Source organism: Labeo rohita, unplaced genomic scaffold (assembly GCF_022985175.1).
Source record: "Labeo rohita strain BAU-BD-2019 unplaced genomic scaffold, IGBB_LRoh.1.0 scaffold_880, whole genome shotgun sequence".
Lineage (NCBI taxonomy): Eukaryota > Metazoa > Chordata > Actinopteri > Cypriniformes > Cyprinidae > Labeo > Labeo rohita.
Genome location: NW_026129833.1, coordinates 1 through 17,890, shown reverse-complemented (window position 1 = coordinate 17,890; position 17,890 = coordinate 1). Strand labels below are relative to the sequence as shown.

The 17,890-nt window shown below is 36.3% G+C and overlaps 1 protein-coding gene and 1 pseudogene across 2 annotated transcripts; both read left to right on the top strand.

Annotated features, from left to right (window-relative positions):
* Window positions 1–4,712: 4,712 nt before the first annotated feature.
* LOC127162303 (GTPase IMAP family member 8-like) lies at window positions 4,713–11,393 on the top strand. 2 transcript variants are annotated; one of them, XM_051105082.1, is made up of 6 exons: window positions 4,713–4,769; window positions 5,061–5,093; window positions 6,629–6,664; window positions 6,943–7,611; window positions 8,477–9,157; window positions 9,394–11,393. In XM_051105082.1, exons 1-6 carry the CDS (start codon window positions 4,751–4,753, stop codon window positions 11,340–11,342), a joined length of 3,387 nt encoding a protein of 1,128 aa, XP_050961039.1. In that variant the 5' UTR covers window positions 4,713–4,750; the 3' UTR covers window positions 11,343–11,393. The 2 variants fall into 2 exon arrangements, with proteins under 2 accessions (XP_050961039.1, XP_050961040.1); XM_051105083.1 differs by lacking the exon at window positions 6,629–6,664 and having other exon boundaries at window positions 4,715–4,769.
* Window positions 11,394–12,277: 884 nt separating this feature from the next.
* Window positions 12,278–15,862, top strand: LOC127162305 (GTPase IMAP family member 7-like; annotated as a pseudogene).
* The last annotated feature ends 2,028 nt before the right edge of the window (window positions 15,863–17,890 follow it).

The window sequence follows — 17,890 nt, the reverse complement described above, 5'->3', positions numbered from 1 at the left end:
GCTTATTGCGGTAACGTTTTATTAGTATAATTTGTATAATTTTATGTTTTGATTATTTTATAAATGTTTATTGAGATTTCCACACTCAATTTACGGTTATTTGCACAAGACTAATTCTTTTGGGTTATGCTTTATTTTATTCCCATCTTGCCCTTATATGGCACTTCCTGTTTTGTCATCTGCACGAAGAGATGGTAAGATGTTATCGTCTAAGATTTAAGGTGTTTCTCCTTACATTTATAACCCATCTGATCAAGAAACTTGAAGACATACCCCCCTCTTAGCGCACAAGCAGGCAAAAGTGGTATGTGAATGTTGTTTGTTAATTTACGAGTTTACAATCAAATGCGTGTTTTCCGTGCAATTGAATGTGTGACTGATGTTTGTTATAAATTCGTCCTGTTTAGTTCTACGGTGTTGGTGTCGGTGACGGTGTAGATGTTGGCGTTGATGTCCGTGTCGATGTGTGCATTAAACATCTGTAAAAGGAACCTCAGCCTTCGCGTTGTGACTAAGGGTGGCATACTATTGCATGTACACTTTTTGTTCTACCACATCTTTTCCTTCCCTTCTAATAATGTGCTTGGACACAGAGCTCTGTGAACAGCCTCTTTTGCAATGCCATTTGTGTCTTGCCCTCCTTGTGCAAGGTGTCAATGGTCGTCCTTTGGACAACTCAAATCAGCAGTCTTCCTCATGATTGTGTAGCCTACAGAACTAGACTGAGAGACCATTTAAAGGCGTTTGCAGGTGTTTTGAGTTAATTAGCTGATTAGAGTGTGGCACCAGGTGTCTTCAATACTGAACTTTTTCACAATATTCTAATTTTCTGAGATACTGAATTTGGGGTTTTCATTAGTTGTCAGTTATAATCATCACAATTAAAAGAAATAAACACTTGAAATATATCAGTGTGTGTGGAATGAATGTATACATTATACAAGTTTCACTTCTTGAATGGAATTAGTGAAATAAATCAACTTTTTGAAGATATTCTAATTATATGACCAACACCTGTATAGGTGAAGAATAGAATTTAAAATTATGGATGTTTTGATCTTACCGGTTGGGTTTTCAGATCATCATTTGATATTATAAAAAGAACTAAAGAAGCTAAAAAAATGATTATTTTGAAAATGTATGTATGTGGTGGGAGGTTGGTAAAGCAAATATAAGGATCTTTTGTCAAAATTATAGTTCACATTCTACTTCTTTGGTGAAAGCAGCAATACAAACCTAATGGATTGCCAGCAGAGTTTTATCAGTTGTTCTGGAATGTACTAGAAAGTTACTTATTAGTAGAAGTATTATTAAAAAAAGCATAAGGAACAAGTTAATTCCTACTAGTTGTTGAAGAGCCGTCCTTTCTTTGCTCCCTAAAAAAGGAGGAATTTATGCCTTTTAAAGAACTGGAGACCTGTCTTTTTACTGTGTATGGACTATAAAATACTTTCAAAAAGCAAATGCTTTGGAATTATTGGTTTACAGAGATCAAACGCATTGTATCCCTAATAGATCAATTATGGACAATCTTTTTTGTTGTTGTTGTTGTTGTTTTTTGTTAAGAGATGTAATTGATGTTAATCAATTTAATAATGTTGACCTGGGTGTGCTTTCGTTAGACCAAGAGAAAGCTTTCGATAGGATTAATCATACATACATTTTGGGTTCAGAAAGAATTTTATATCATAAATTCAACTGTTATATTCTGACGTTTTTGTGATTGTGAAAGATTGTGGAGGATTGAGTGTACCAGTACCTGTATTAAGAGGTATTAGGCAAGGCTGTCCACTTTCAGGACAATATAGCCTTGTTATTGAGCCACTGTTGTGCAGGTTAACAAAACTGAATTGTTGTATAGCTTTGTATTTGTTGTAAGTTATAACTAAGTTACAAATTACAAATAAATTCAGATTATAAAATTGTTGTTTAATAATACAAACAAACAAACAAACATATTATATTTATATTGTATTTTTGTTGTTGTTGTTGTTGTATTTTTGCAACAATACTGCCCCCTACAGTTAAGTCAGTTGAATGCAATGTTTTTTTACAGTTCAAAAATGATATGTAATGTGCAATGTAACTCATATTTCAAGGAAATAACTTACAGTGTGTGCAGTTGCTTTAATCAGTTTTTTTTTAAAAAAACATCTCTGCTATAGGTGCTTGTTATAAAACAATGATTTAAATAATAATAATAATACTAATAAAATGTATAAAACATCACTTTTGTCCTCATGTTATATTAAAATCCTGAACAAATTCTGCATGCAGACTGGAAGTTGAAAGACATTATTCCAACCACATGCTTCCTTCATGATAAAAATGATACATTTATCATCTGAGTGTGTTCTGGATTACACTGAATAACTCCTGATTGAGCGTATTCAAGATATAATAGAACGGATGAATAAAAAAGTTAAACCTTGCTTTCAGTCCAGGATTCAGTCTTTCTTTTTTAATTTAAGAGAAGCATTTCATAACATCTCAACACTCACAAATAGACAGATACATTTATTTTAACAATTATTTGTCATTTTAAACTGTTGGCAATGCAGTCATAGCTGCACGAACAATTGAATGTAAATTCAGAAATCAGTGCCCTCCATTAATATTGGCACCCTTGGTAAATATGAGCAAAGATGGCTATGAAAATAAATCTGCTTTGTTTATCTTTTTGATCTTACATTCAAAAAATTCATAAAATGCTAACCTTTCATTGAAGTAAAACAATTAAAAGTGGGGGGAAACCTACGTTATGAAATAAATGTTTTTTCTCCAATGCACGGTGGGCACAATTATTGGCACCCTTAGAAATTATAATGAGTAAAATATCTCTGAAGTATATTCCCATTCATATTTGCATATAGCACACTAGAATGACTAGGAGTATAATATTGTCCAGCCATGACTTCCTGTTTCACAGGATTATAAATAAGACAAGCACAAAGGCCAAATTCCCTTAATCATCCATCACAAGGAATAAAACCACATAATATAGTTCTGATGTGCAGAACAAGATTGTTGAGCTTCACAAAATAGAAAGTGGCTGTAAGAAAAGAGCTAAAGCATTGAAAATCCCAATTTCCATCATTAGGACAATAATTAAGAATTCCAATCAACTAAAGATGTTACAAATCTGCCAGGAAAAGGATGTTTGTCTAAATCGTTCTAATGCATGGTGAGGAGGAGAGTTTAAGTGTCCAAAGACTCTCTAAGGATCACAGCAGGAGAATTGCAGAGATTAGTTGAGTCTTGGGGTCAAAAGACTAAAAAAAAATTCAAACAGCCCCCTACATCACCCATGCCCATGGTTAAATATACTGCTGGATCTTTAATGTTGTGGGTTTATTTTCCTGCCAGAGGTCCTGGACATCTTGTTCAGATACATGGCATCATGGATTTTAGCAAATACCAACAGATAAAAAATCTAAACCGGACTGCATCGGTTAGAAGTTATATAATGAGCTGTGGTTGGATCTTGTCACTGAGCATAAAATGAAGCTTCTGCCATGGCCGTCCCAGCTGCCTGACCTGAACCCTATAGAAAATGCATGAGGTGAACTGAAGAGAACTGAAAGAGAACTGAACACCAGCATGGAGGTGGGAAACTGAAAGATCTGAAGAGTTTCTGTATGAAGGAATGGTCTCTGATCTCTTGTCAGGTGTTCTCCAAACTCATCAGGCATTAAAGGAGAAAACACAAAAGCTGTTATTTTGAATAAAGGACGTTGCAATAATTGGGTGCCAATAATTGTGGTCAACATGAACTAGAGAAAAACATTTATTTCATAATGAGATTTCCCCCTGCTTTCCATTGTTTTACTTAAATGATAGGTTAGAATTTTGTGAATTTTTTGAATGAAAGATTAAAAGGATAAACAATGCAGATTTATTTTCACAGCCACCTTTGCTCATATTTACCAAGGGTGCCAATATTAGTGGAGGGCACTATGCACGTAAAAATTGTTTGTGGTGTAAAGGAAAATTATTAGGCCTACTTTGTGTATAGACTGGTACTATCTAAAATATTGTTTAACCCCATGACAGTGTTAACAAGTCATGTATCACTTAAAATGTATCATTTAAAAACAACAAAAAAGACTAATGAGAGTATTATTATTCATTTACTTATTATTATTCATTTACTTATTGTCTGTGTGACTGTAGCTTGCACTATTTGTACACAGTAAAATATTTATTATTTTGTTGCGTTCATATAGTCTATTTATTATAGATTTTTTTTTCTATCATATAACATAAAAAGCTCAAATCATCCACAGAATGAAAAGAAAGAAGTGTCGTAATGTACTAAAACAGTATTAAAAGGTCGAATCTAATATACACCTTATGATAATAGCGCACTACATAAAGATACGTGCCCAGAATATGAACTGAACGCTCTAAGTTAGTGTGTTGCGCTCATATTTTGGGCTCATCTGTTCGCTTGTATATAATATGCACCATAATAAAAGTGGATTCTTCATTTGAGTTTTTAATATCGCCGTTACGTTAGTAAACACTGTGAAAATAACTGGCGGTCAATGGACGAACGATTTGTTTTGCTCTCCAGGTGGGCGTTCCTAAGGGTTTGACGCGACGCCACGTGCAAGCTATGAATAACGGAGGTCGGAATGGGCGGACCTGTAGCTTCACATGGGTTGTATTGAAAGTATTCATAACCCCACAGACTGTAAGGTGTCCCCTTACTGGTGTCACAAGGCTGCAGGAACACATATTTGGATTCATGGCGCACATAAGATTAAGTAAGATTTGAGTTTAGCAAGCCATTTATGTGTATAGCATGTTAAAAATCTCTTCAATTATCCATCAGAATCTAACTTAAATTGTTTTAGCAGTTGGACGTTCTTGCTTAAAGTACGTAAATATTGAGAGAAAGCAGTAACCTACGTAAAACATACGTTTAATAGTATTTTTTCAGTGTTTTACTGTCTTTAAGTGGACTTTAAATGTGACGCCTGTTTGTATTTGGTTTCATAACTGTGAAATTGTGCTGTCAGTAGTGGTTATTTTGTGTTGTTTCTGGACTTTTCCAGGAACGTGTAATACAGCGTGGGGAATAAAGAAATGTGAGTGCCTTACAAATTCGCTTGTTATTTTGGGTTTTGTTCATTATTTCAAGCATGTTTGTTTATCTATGTGTAACATGATTATTCTATTAAAGTCGGAGTGATTTATGTGCCTTAACGCAGAACCTGATTTTACCAAGTAGGACATGTTCCTGGATCAACATCTTTGTTGCCCCTGAAACAACATTGTGATTAACCAATCAGATTTGAAAAATCAGTTTATAGTTTTTGTGAAGTTTAGGCTTACAATCAGTGTTTGGTGCTTGTACATAAGTGTCATTCATCTATCATTTCCTCTGATTTTAGGGATTACAATCATGTTTAAGGTTAGGTTTAAGTGTAGGGATGTGGTCAAGATTAAATTTTTGGATTAAAATGTTGTGTTACGGATCTGGTCGGTGAGCTGCGGACCACTCACCACCAGATGTCGCTCTCACCTTGCACCTCACTAAATGTTTCACCACACCCTGGACTACATTCCCCATTAGCCATTGCATTTCACCCACGTCCAATCAGAGTCACTATTTAAACCCCGGTCTTCCTGTTACTCACTGCCGAGTATTGAATTGTTTCCTAGCATTCGTACAAAGCGTTCTCCCAGTTATCCTGTGTTTAGTTCCCTTTTGTTTTGCCTCGTTTTTCCCTCCTTGTGACCTAGCCTAGTTATTTTGTTTTGTCCGTCTCGCCGCCTGCCTTTTGAAACCCCTCGCCTGTTTTTTCGGATTACTCTTTTGCCTAGCCCTCATCTGGATTACGTTCGCCGCTAATCGACCCCCGCCTGCTTATGGACTATTCTTCGTCTTGCTGTCTAAATACCTGTTTGCCACTGTTTGACCCTGCCTGCCTTGACCATGTCTTTGTCTCATCCCTTGAATAAAAGTGTGCATATGGATCCGCTCGTCTCTCGTCTCGCTCCCCCTGTAACAGTTGTTCCAGGGTCAACAAAATATGTTGACCCAGGAACACATCTAACTCAGCAAAATCAGGATGTGCTGCGCTTAACATTAAGATTGTTGATATTTGATGTTATCATTCTGAATCATTGTGTGCAGGTCATGATAGATATTTAATATACACATTTTCCTAATATTCAGTGCTGTTAAAGTTAAAAACCTAGTTGACAAACTATATTTATAAAATACAAAAACTGCCATGTTACAGAAACACCAGGATGATTGATTTGCTTAATGTGTGTCTTGTTTATTATTGTTTAAGTGAGGATTGCGGATAGTAAATTAGTATGGCAGAGTAGTACACAAGTAGAGAAGAAGTGAAGTGTAGAAGTGCCTTTTTTCTTAAATGATGCATCAGAATAGAAATGTCTTTGTTATTTAAATGCACAAGGAAAAGGTGTGTCTTCAGCTGTCTTTAAAAGTCATTGATATTTCTGTATTTATATTAAATAGTTTTAATAATTTCAAGATCATGTAGTTTACATCATAATTTTACCAGGTTCACAGAGAGTTTGTGATTGTGTTCCTGTTTTTGTTTGTTTGTTTGTTTGTTTGTTTTTTGCTTGTTTGTTTGTTTTGCAGTGGACAGAACTAGTTACGTTTTCGACTTCCCCAACAGTAAGTTAATTAAATGATTTGACAGCAACTTTGACAGCAATAGCAAAGTGTGAGATAGTTTTGGAGGACTGTTTCTGTATTTATGTCTTACAGTTTACTGATAAATATTCTGAGCTATTTAACACAGCAAAGATCAAAATGTGTGTGTGTGTGTGTTATTAATGCTGAATAAGACAACTAACAAACTTACAAATTATGTATGTGAAATTTAATATGTTCATGCACAAGCATCAGGTACAATAGTCCTTTTCACCTGAGAAATGTGTTGTGTGTTTTAGTGAGCGAGCTGAGGATTTTCCTGCTGGGGAAGAGTGTGTCAGAAAACAGTCTTGTTGGAAACTTCATATTAGGACGAGCAGCATTTGACAGTGAAGCTCCTCCAGATGTTGTCGAGAGAGTCGCAGGAAGACTGAAGGACAGACACGTGATCATCATCCACAGTCCTCAGCTGCTCCAGACAAACATCTCAGATCATCAGATCACACAGACAGTGAGAGAGTGTGTGTATCTGTCTGATCCAGGACCTCATGTGTTCATAATCATAGTGCAGAATAATGACTTCACTGAGGAGGACATGAGAAGAGTGAAACATGTGTTGAAAAAATTCAAAGAAGAGGCATTTAAACACACTTTAGTGATCACGACTGATGAAGAAACTTACGAGTCACACATGAGTCCTACGATAAAGCATACAGCAGCTCATCAGTTAATAAAGGAGTGTGGAAGAAGACATCTGCAGCTTGGAAAAGAAAAATCAGAATGGCACTCTGACATATTCAAGAGTGTTGATGAGATATTCAAAGTAAACCAGGAAGAATATCTCGCATGTGAAATATATGAAGATGTTACAGGAACATCAGTGGATGAAGAGCAGAGCAGATCAAGGCGCTTTCACCACCAAGATGATGAAAAACACAAAGAGATCCAGAAAGACAGAAGTGATGAAGGTAGAGTTTAAAGCAGTGGTGTCAAACTCGGTTCGTTTGACTAGTGTGAGCGTTCCGTGCCGTGCACGGGCATGGTTCATTTATCCGTCCTTGGCCCGATTGGAGGAGGTGGGCCAGGGCGCGGTTAGGTTGGGCTCGGTTGGCGTACGCATGTAGTGTGAGCACTAACTGCGCAGGAGCACGAAACAGATACTATTTTCTGAGACATCATTACGACAGTAAACATATTCTGTTACAGCTATTACACTACACTTTTCAGTTAATTTATTTCAATCAAGTATATTTAGGGTTATAATGGGTCTGGTTATCACTTTATTGATGAACAGGAATTGTAGTTTGCGAGTAAAGCTGCAAATTCCTTCAAAGAGTGCCTTCGTAATGATACATACAATTCAAAATCAATGCACAGCATAAACTATAAATTTATTAGGCAGAATATTAATTGTTACGACTATAGGTGGTCAGCCAAGGGGAAAAGGGTAGTAACATTTAAATTGGGGAGAAACATCTTTGTGACACAGGATGCCACACAGAACGTTGAAGTGTCTAGGCGTCTTCTCTCCACTTTAATTCACGGGCACCAATGAGATTAGAGGGCTGGTCAGTGATGTCACGGGAACACGGGAACCAGGCGAGCGGTGTGAACTAATGGGAATCACTGTTGTGATTATGACATTATTTAAAAGTTACAAAAACCCTAATGTTTTTTAGAGCATTCAACACGTGAAAATAATATCATTACTGTGTTCAGATAATGCTGTTCTTGATGGTAGTAAAAACATATAAATGGTTTTGTTTAAGGAAGTAAACAGCAACAGTAACAAGGCTTGAGTCTAATGTCTCTTAATATATATTTCACTTTCAGCGCATTTTCAAGGAAAACAGAAGCTGAATTTGGTGTTGTGCGGAAGTGATGGATCACTCACAGCCTCTGTGTCAAAATTCTTACGAGGGAAAAAGATTGAACTTTCACATCAGAGAGAGAGCAGCAAAGAGTGCATAAAGAAAAAGAGGATAATTTGTGATCGTCTGATCAGTCTGGTGGAGCTTCCAGCTCTCAATCAGCTCTCAAAGGAGGAAGTGATGCGTCAGACTCTCAGCTGTGTGTCACTCAGTCATCCTGGAGTTCATGTTTTCATCATAATTGTTCCGGATGCTCCACTGACTGATGGAGACAAAGCAGAAATAGAGGAGATCCAGAAGATATTTGACTCCAGAGAGCATTTTATGCTGTTCTTTACCCCAAGTCTGTCTGTTGAAGGACAAGTGACGGGTTTAGTTAAGTCCAGCACAGAATCTCAGCGTTTAATCAGTCGTTGTGGAGGTCAGTACAGAGTGATGGGGTTAAATGAACCTGAAAACTCAAGACAGATCCCAGATCTACTATATTATATAGAGAGCATGAAGACTGAACCGTATTCACTTCAGATGTATGTGAAAGCTCAAGAGAACAGAATCAGACATGAACTGGAGGAGCAATATAAGAAAGAACTGAAGAGAATGGAAGATGAAAACAAAGAGTTAAAGCAGAAAATTCAGTCATATGGTGAGTGACTTTTTTAATTTTGGCATCTGCAACTCCATAAGAATGTAGAATCAGAGCAATGTTTGACTCATGAATGATTTTTTAAGTTATGGCCTTTAATATTCTGAATCGTTTCCCCATTCAGTTTGATTTATTCAGACAGTTAACTAATATACAGAATCATGCAATTTCTCACTCTGTAATGAAAAATACCAAACCTAAGCCTGCATGACATCATTACAAATGATGATTTTCAGGTGCTGAAGGTGAGACAGATGATCTGGAGGGTCTGAGGATTGTGTTGATCGGGAGGACAGGAAGTGGGAAGAGTGCAACAGGAAACACTATTCTAGGAAGAGATGAGTTTCAGAGCCAATTAAGCACAGATTCAGTGACGACTGTTTCGCATAAAGGACTTGGTGAAGTTGATGGTCGATCGGTAACTGTTGTTGATACTCCAGGTCTCTTTGACACAACACTGAAAAATGATCAAGTGGTGGAAGAAATAATGAAATGTGTTTTACTGTCATCACCTGGACCTCATGTTTTTGTCACTGTGTTGAGTGTGGGACGATTCACCAAAGAGGAGATGGACACTGTAGATCTCATAAAGAAGATCTTTGGTCCAAAAGCTGCTCAGTTCAGCATTGTTCTGTTCACTCGAGGAGATGATCTTGAGAATGAATCCATACAAGATTATGTGAAGAGAAGTAAATCAGCAGAACTGAAGAAACTGATCAGAGATTGTGGAAACAGATTCCTGTCTTTCAATAACAGAGAAAAAGGAGACAGAAGTCAAGTGATTCAACTGTTAAACATGATAGAAGAGCTGAAAAATACAGCTGAGGGTCGATACTTCACTAACAGCATGTTCGAGGAGGCAGAGATGTCCATTAAAAAGAGAATGGAGGAAATAATGAAAGAGAGAGAGAGAGAAATTCAGGCTCAGAGAGAAGAATTGCAAGCTAGATATGAAATGGACATGAAAAACCTGAGGAAGAAACTCGAGGAAGAGAAAGAAAGAGCAGATAAGGAGAAAATAAAAATGCAGAATCAATTTAGAGAAAAACTGGAAAAACTCAGAAAAGAGTTTGAAGAAAAAGAGAAAATAGAACAGAAGAAACAAGAGACTGAAAACCAGAAACGATTAGAAGAAGAAAAACAGCAGAGAGCTGAATATCATCAAAAAATAGACGAGATGAAGAAAGAGATGGAAAATCAGAGATTACAGTACGAAAAACAGCAAAAAGAAGGAGAACTAGAAGATAGATGGAGAGAAGAGAAATACAGACAAGATCAAGAAAAGATGAGAAATGAACAAAAACATATTATAGCAAAATTACAGAAGAAACAAGAAGAGGAAACTAAAAGAAGGGAAACTGAGGAGAAAAGGAGAAATAAAGAAGAAGAGGAGGAGAGACAGATATGGGAAAGAAAAATAAAAGAGGCTGAAAATGACAGAAAGGAGATTCAAGAGGAAATTCAACAACAGCAGAGAGAATGGGAGGATGAAAAGAAACGACAGATGAGAGAACGAGAAGAAGAAGAAAGAAAGAGAAAAGAGAAACACAAGGAACAATTGAGAGAAAAACAAGAAGAACTGGAGAAAATGAGAAAGAGATTTGAAAGAGAGAGAGAAGAAGAACGACAAAAAATACCGTATGAGAGAAACAAACAGAAAAGAGAACAAGAAGAAAAAGAGAGAGAATATGAAGGAAAGATAACTGAAATGAAAATACATTATGAACAACTGGAGCACACGAGGAAAATGGAGTGGGAGAAAAGAAATCGAGAAGATGATCAGAGACGAGAGGAAGAGAGAAAGAGACTGACAAAACTGATTGAAGGTCTTAAACAAGTGCGAGAACTGGAGATCAACAGAAGAGAAAAAGAAGAGCGAGAGAGAAGAGAAAGAGAAGAGAAAGAGCGAGATGAAATAAAAAAGAAATATGAAGAGAAAATAAAAGTCATAATGAAGAAACATGAAGATGAAGCCAGAAAACAAGCAGAAGAACTGAATGATTTCATAGAGAGAAAAGAGCAGCACGTTCAGGAGCTCCAACAGATGCTGGAAGAATATCAGAGACAACAGAAATTACTGGAAAAACTCTATCAACACCTGAAAGCCCAGAAAGATGAAGAAACAGAAGAGCTGCTACAAGTAGTAGAAAGTTTGAGTAATAAATGCAGCTGTGTCATTCTGTGATATTTCTAAAAAATTGAAGAGAAGACTATAAAAATACTATTTTTATGATCAGTTCTTTATTCGTTTATTTTATTTTATTTTGTTAATTACTATTATTATTTTAGTTACTCAAAATCAGAGGTTTGTAGTAATGCACTACATTCGCTACATTTAGTTATGTAACATTTTGGAAAATATGTACTTTTAAGAGTAAATTTAAAGGTGGGTAATGTAAATGCAAAGTCATGTATGTTTATTTCTGTATTTTGTTCCAGAACCACATCTATTTGCATTTGAATTATCATCAGTAAACTCGCTGAAAAACATTCTAAAATCTGCAATTCTGACTGAATTTCCAAAACTTGATGTCTTTAAACTGCTCCGAATGACTGTCTGCAGAGGTTCAAATCGACCCGAATTATTCGTTGAATTTAAATCTTAATCACAAGTGGTCCTTCTGAACATAAATTGCTGCAGATTAAATCCTTTATAGAGCCAGATACTCTGGTTGTCTCCACAGCAATAAGTCAGAATTCACTGTTCAGTGATCTGGTGTTACAGAATGAATGGTAACATGCACAGGGAGACTTACAGAGAGAGAAATGAAGAGTTGCATCCAAAGGCCTGACAGCCTTATCAGTAGTTCCCAATTCTTGTCCTGGAGAACTCCTAAAACTGCACAGTTTGGATGATTCAACTCAACAGCTCATTGGTAAAGACTCCAAGACCTCAAAGGTGTGTGTCAGATAAGAAAGACATCAAAAATGTGCAGTATTTGGGGTTCTGCGGGACCAGGATGAGGAACCAGTGGTTTACATGAAAGGAGATGCAAAAAGAGAATGATGAGCTTCACAGCTGCATTCAACACCTGCCAGAGTTTTTTTTTATCTGCATTACACGTCTGTAAAGTAGAGAATGTTATCATAAAACAGGAGGTCCAGCAGATAGCCACAAACATGGCCATCCCAAGTAAATCAGTGTTACCTCTACCAGCTCCTCATTTCCATGCCTCACAAACATGTCATATTACCCACCACACAGAGAAAAGACTTCCATTAATAACCCTCTGCACAGATCAGGTATAGAGCAGGTAAGGGGCTGCACTCTTTCACTAATTTTTTCTAATTTTTTTATTTCGCTGCACTCAGAAACTAATGAGAGCTCCTGCCTGATTAGCGCCATCAAGGACATCGCCCTGTCTACAGCCAGAAGGTTTTTTATTAAGGTGACCAAGTCATCACCAGTGGGAACAAATCTATTGAGGTATATGCTGTGGTAGACGATTGGTCAGAAAGGGTAATGGTGCTCCACACAGTCGCACAGCAGTTAAATCTCAAGGGACAGTCTGAGGACCTAATACTGCAAACTGTGAAGCAGGACCAACAGAGATGGCAGTCTCACTCACTGTGTCTCCTGTTACTAACCGGCAAAAAAAAAAAGAACAAAAAAAACAACATGGATGGAGCCATGCAAAACATTTCTGCTGTAAGCAGTGGCATCCATGGGAAGTTTAATCAGGTGAGGCTGCTCCCTGTTGACAAATCTTTACTTCGGTTCCTGTAAAGAGAGATGACATTAGATCAAATACCAGATGCCAGTACCTGTACCAGTGGCAACTAGGGGGTCAAGTGAAGGAGGTTATTTCCAAAAATGCCACTATGGGAGGTTTTGAATTGCAGCAACAATCTTCTTGACCGGGGTTGGCGAACTCCGGTCCTGGAGAGCCGCAGCCCTGCTGAGTTCAGCTCCAACTCTAATTAAAACTCACCTGCCTGTAGCTTTCTAGTAACTCTTCAGACCTTGATTAGCTTGTTCAGGTGTGTTTGATTACGGCTGAAGCAAAACTCTGCAGGGCTGCGGCTCTCCAGGACTGACGTTTGCCCCACCTGTTCTTGGCTATATTATTCTGTATACAATGACATTGTGCAATGACAATAAAGTATTGTATTCTATACCTGTAGTTAATCTTATCAAACTCTGAGCCCTATCTGCAGTATTTTACTTCGTTATTGCACATACATACAATCATGGCCAAAAATATTGGCACCCTTGCAATTCTTTCAGAAAATTGTTCCAATTGTAAATGTTTTGGTATTCACATGCATACATAGTTTTTGTTTGCTCTGCAACAACACACAAAAATAATAATAAATAAATAAACAAATAAATAAAAGAGAAGAAAAGTCAAACTTGATATACTTTCACACAGGACTCAAAAATGGACTGAACAAAAGTATTGGCACCTTGTCAAAATTGTAAGAAACAATTGCTTTTCAAGCATGTGATGCTCCTATAATTTATATTTAGACACACACCTGTGGCAGGTGTGGGCAATATAGTAATGACACTTGCAACCAGTTAAAATGAAGAAAAGTTGACTCAGCCTTTGGGTTGTGTGTCACACTAAGCATGGAAAAAAGAAAGTGGTGCAAAGAGTTGTCTGTGGATTTGAGAGAATTTGAGAGAACAATTGTGGAAAACATGGACAATCTCAACATGGTCCATCTCCAGAGATCCATCTGTGTCCACTGTGTGCAAAATCATCAAGAGGTTTACAGCCCATGGCACCGTAGCTTCATGTTTTCCTTCTCATTGTACCCGTTAGTGCACTTACTAATGAAGACAAAGCAGAAATAGAGAAGATCCAGAAGATATTTAACTCTAGAGGTCACTTCATGGTGCTTTTCACAACACAACTCACTGTTGACAAATCAGTGACAAAAATAATAAAATACAATACAGCTTGTCAGAGATTAATCAGCCTTTTGGGGGGGTCAATAAAAAGTGATGGGGTTAAATGAATCTGAAAACTCAAGACAGAAGCCAGAACTACTGGATTATATAGCGAACATGAAGACTGAACCACATTCAACTCAGATGTATGTGAAAGCTCAAGAGAACAGAGTCAGACATGAAACATAGGAGAAATATATAGAAGGACTGAAGAAAATTAAGAATATTGCAAAGTTTCATATCGGCAGTGAGTATATAATAATTAAACACAAACTAAGATTGTCTTAAGATTTGTATTAAGTTCAGTTTTTATTAAGTTCAGTCATGAAGCTGTTAGGTACTTGACATTTCATATCTGTTTAATTCTTACACCGTTTTTGTTTGTTTGTTTGTTTGTTTAATTTAGTTTTGTTTTGTTTTCAGTCAGTTTTATGTATGTATGTATGCACATATATGTACATGTAGGTATGTATGTGCCTTTCATAGAGTCAAACACAATTATCATTAAATAACAAAAGGCTCTCAGTACATTATTGACAGACTAAGAACATAATACAGTCACATAAAAAGTTACGTTTTAAGATGAGATTTAAAATCAAGAAGACTTGGACCTCCGGACCTCATGAAAATTGTGCAAGTTCGAGCAGAACAAAAGTGAGTGACATTTATTAGAAAAAATATCAACTTCTAATTTAAGCCAATGTCCACATAAGCATATTTTAATAAAGGTCATATTTAGGCTACCTGTGCCCTTCAGCAAGTAGGAAATATACATTTATACATACACTCAGATCAATGAGATCAATAAATCAGTCCCAATACTGTACATATATGTACATATATACTGACATATTTGCTCTTCAAAAAGTGTGTATATACACAAATATGTCAGTGGCAATGTCAATAATTGTTTCTAGCCCATACTCCAGTGATCCAGTGTTGCTGGTTGCAATCGTTTTAAACTTATGTACTTTTAAGTTTTTTTTCAATGTTATTTTCAGGTGCTGAAGGTGAAGCAGATTATTTGAAGTGTTTGAGGATTGTGCTGGTTGGGAGAACAGGAAATGGAAAGAGTCCAACAGGAAACACTATTCTAGGAAGAAATGAGTTTGTGAGTCAAGCAAGTATGTGCTCAGTGACAACTGTTTGTCAGAAGAAATTTTGTGAAGTTGATGGTCGATCAATAGCTGTTGTTGATACTCCAGGACTCTTTGATACGACACTGTCAAATGATCAAGTAGTGAAAGAAATAATGAAATGTGTTTCACTGTCGTCACCTGGACCTCATGTGTTTGTCATTGTGTTGAGTGTGGGATGATTCACTAAGGAAGAATCAGATACTGTAGATCTGATCAAGAAGATCTTTGGTCCAAAAGCTGCTCAGTTCAGCATCGTTCTGTTCACTAGAGGACTTCTACTTCACTAACAGCATGTTTGAGGAGGCAGAGATGTCCATTAAAAAGAGAATGAAAGAAATACTGAAAGAGAGAGAAAGAGAAATCCATACTCAAAGATGATATGAGATGGAAATTAAGAACCTAAAGAAGAGACTCAAGGAAGAAAACCAAAGAGCAGATGAGGAGAAAGAGAAAATGGAGAATCAGATCAGAATAGAGAGAAGTGAGAAAGAACAAGACAGAGAAATGGCAGTAAGACTAAAGCAAGATCTTCAAAGAGAGAAAATAGAATGTGATATAATGAAAGCGAAACATGAAGAGGAAATAAAAGAGATGGTGAAGAAACATGAAGATGAAGTCAGAAGAAAAGGAGAAGAAATGAATGATTTCAGAGACAGAAAAAAGAAATGAAATTTGCATATAAATAAAAAGCTGGAGGAGCCAGATGAATCAGTAAAAGATCACGAAGACCTGCAAAAGGGAGAAAAAGAAGAGATGATAAAGGGGAACAAACGGAAAAACAAGAACTGTGTCATTTTTTGATCTTTTTTTTGTTTCATTTTGTTTTGTTTTAAATGACTCTCAAATAATCATAATGGTGTAACACTGATTCCAAATTACATGACAAAAATTGTAGTTAGTAACATAATCCATTACATTACACACTTTAGGCAATGTAATTAGACTAGTTATTGATTACTATTAGATTACTTTTGAACTAAGTTGTTTATCACATTGATTTAAATTGGATAATCTTTTACCATAAAGTGCACTAAATATTACATGTTAAGATTTCCCAAACTGGGGTTCGTAAATAAACAGCAGGGGCTTTGTGCGTTTAATGAAAAACTAATAAATAATTAAATAATTTGTATACCTGCATGTCATTAACCAACAGAGAGCAGTGAACATGCAAATGTGATAATTAATGATACTAAATATCAAGGTACTTCAAGTAAATATATTAAGTGAAAGTTGTTCAGATGACATAAAAGTTTGGGAATGCCTGCACTACTGTAAATAATAAAGAATGTGAATTTGTGTATTTAAAAAAAAAAGTGCATTCTTTGTGTGAATGTCCACAAACCTAGAAGACTTTCTGAATGTAAATGCTAGGATATATTAGAAAGGAACATTTAAAAGATGAAAATGAGGAATTAGGAGGACTTAATGAATTATGAATGATTTATTATTATTCTGTGAATAATATGTAATCATGTACCCAATAAAAAGTAACTGTAGTCTAATTACAAGTATTTAAAAATGTAATTAAATCTAATTAGATAATCCAGATTACATGTAATCTGGATAATTACATGATTACATGTAATTACTACCCTAATTACCCAGTTAAAAATGTAATAAGTAGTGCAACTTTATTACTGTAACTGATTACATTTGATTACTTTTTGATTTTTTTCTAAATGTAAATGTCAAAATTTTTCTAAACTGTTAATCATTTTCAGACATTTAAACCTTGTGTGTAATTCCTGATCTGTCCAGAGGGGGGAGCAATGATTGGTTCATTGCCCTGATGCACGTCCTGCTTTTGCTGAGTTAGATGTGTTCCTGGGTCAACGTATTTTGTTGACCCTGGAACAACATTTTGATCCAAATATTTAATCTTGACCACATCCCTACACCTAAACCTAACCTTACCCATGAGTAATCCTTAAAATCAGAGGAAATTATAGATGAATCCAGATCAGATGGTCACTGCAGTCCCCCGGATCTAGTCCGAACCCAGCCCAGACAGTGGATGAGCACCTAGAGACGACCTCTACAGCCCTGAATGTCAGCGGAGACCACATCAGCTAGATGAGCCCCAGAGACGGATCCCCAGTGAAAACCTCGTCACCTAGACGGCTGTCAGCACAAGACCACGGAAACCTGGTGAGTCCTCTGTGTCTCTCCAGAGGAGAACTGGCCCCCCGACTGAGCCTGGTTTCTTCCAAGGTTTTTTTCTCCATTTGTCACCGATGGAGTTTTGGTTCCTTGCCGCTGTCGCCTCTGGCTTGCTTAGTTGGGGACACTTTCTCTTCACACAATATTGTATTTATTTATTTTTTTTATTGTATTTGATTAATTACCTTTGCCTGAAAATTGAGTGTTTATTGTTGCCCTTGGCATTGTTGACATACTATTTCATATTTAATACTGCACCAAACACTGATTGTAAGCCTAAACTTTACAAAAAATATAAACTGTTTTTTCAAATCTGATTGGTTAATCACAATGTTGTTCCAGGGTCAACAAAGATGTTGATCCAAGAACATGTCGTACATGGTAGAAATGCTTTCTCGCACACAGTGAATAAATAGGTGTGTATAAGTAATTTCTTTCAATTTTTGTCATTGAAATAAATTTAAATAAAAAATAAACCAAAACAAACAAACAAACGTACATTATAAAAATATAATGTATGTATTTTTAAATAAA